Here is a 1164-nt window from a genome sequence, read left to right as displayed (position 1 = left end):
CCCCCCCCCCCCCCCCCCCGCCACTCCTCCCCCCAATTAATCCAATTAACGCCGCTTGCTCCCCCCTCATTAATGAATTAATTAACCCCAAACCCCGCGGGGCCGCGCGGGGATTTCCCCAAATCCCTCCGGATTCGCCCCAGTTCGGGGGATTTTCCTCCATCCCGAGGATTTTCCCAATTTCCCGGGATTTTCCCCCGGATTGTGGCCCTGAGATCCCAAAATTCCCGGGAAATTCCCCCAAAATTCCCTTTCTTGGAGCAGCACCGACCCAAAGCCCGCCAGGTCCTTGGGCGGGCGCTCGGCCTCGGTGCCGATGATGATGCCGCTGCGCGGGTCGGCGCGGTAGCGCTTGTAGACGTACTTGTAGAAGAGCAGCCTCTTGTCGGCCGCCCAGGCGAACACCACGCAGGCCGGGAAGAAGAGCAAGGTGAGGAAGGCCTCCCACACCTGCACCACGCCCGGCGTGATGACGGCCAGGATGAGGTAGAGCCAGATGTAGGCGAAGATGCTCCACGAGGCCGTGACGAAGAAGACGCGCAGGTGCTTGATGCGGCGGCTCTCGCCCGCCGGGATGGCTCGGGGAAATTTGGGGGTTTTGGGGGGGGATTTGAGGGAAATTTGGGGAATTTGGGGGCAGATTTGAAGGAATTGAAGGAATTTGGGGAAAATCGGGGAATTTTTTGGGGTGATTTTGGAGAATTTGGGGAAAATTCGGGAAATCTGCAGGAATTTGGGGATTTCGGGCCAAAATGTGGAGAAGCCATCAGCGTCAGGTTGGAGACGGTCTCGTTCCAGATGCGCACCGTGCCCACGCTGGTCTCGCCGTTGGCCTTGGTGACCGTGATCTCCTTCTCGCGCGACGTGATCACCTCGATGGAGGCCATGAAGCGGTCGGCGATGATGGACGGAATTTCAGCCCAAACGTGGAGGATCTGTGGGAATTCAGGGAAATTTGGGGGAAATCTGGGGGAATTTGGGGCCTTTTAGGGAAAAAAAGAGAAATTTGGGAGAATTTGAGAGGATCTGGGAGAAAATCTGGGAGAATTTCAGGAATTTCGGGGAATTTGGGGGGTTTGGGTGAATTTGGGGGAAATTCTGCAGAATTTGGGGATTTCGGGAGGAAATCCAAGGAAATTTGGGGGAATTTTAGGGAATTTGGGG

At 56.4% G+C, this 1164-nt stretch overlaps 1 protein-coding gene across 1 annotated transcript in view; it reads right to left on the bottom strand.

The window, feature by feature from the left end:
* The window catches only part of LOC102044668 (sodium/calcium exchanger 2-like), a gene marked incomplete at its 3' end in the record, with an annotated part of 7122 nt that extends 6235 nt beyond the window's left edge, over positions 1-887 (bottom strand). Inside the window, exons 1-2 of the mRNA XM_031065840.1 lie at positions 737-887; positions 268-659 (exon numbers count right to left, since the gene is read on the bottom strand). Coding sequence (XP_030921700.1) covers positions 268-659; positions 737-887 — 543 coding nt within the window. The remainder of the gene's footprint in view (positions 1-267; positions 660-736) is intronic.
* Between the last annotated feature and the right edge of the window lie 277 nt (positions 888-1164).

This window comes from Geospiza fortis, unplaced genomic scaffold (genome assembly GCF_000277835.1).
Source record: "Geospiza fortis unplaced genomic scaffold, GeoFor_1.0 scaffold2394, whole genome shotgun sequence".
NCBI lineage: Eukaryota > Metazoa > Chordata > Aves > Passeriformes > Thraupidae > Geospiza > Geospiza fortis.
The sequence above is the reverse complement of the archived record's forward strand: the minus strand, read 5'-3'. Positions and strand labels throughout refer to the sequence as shown.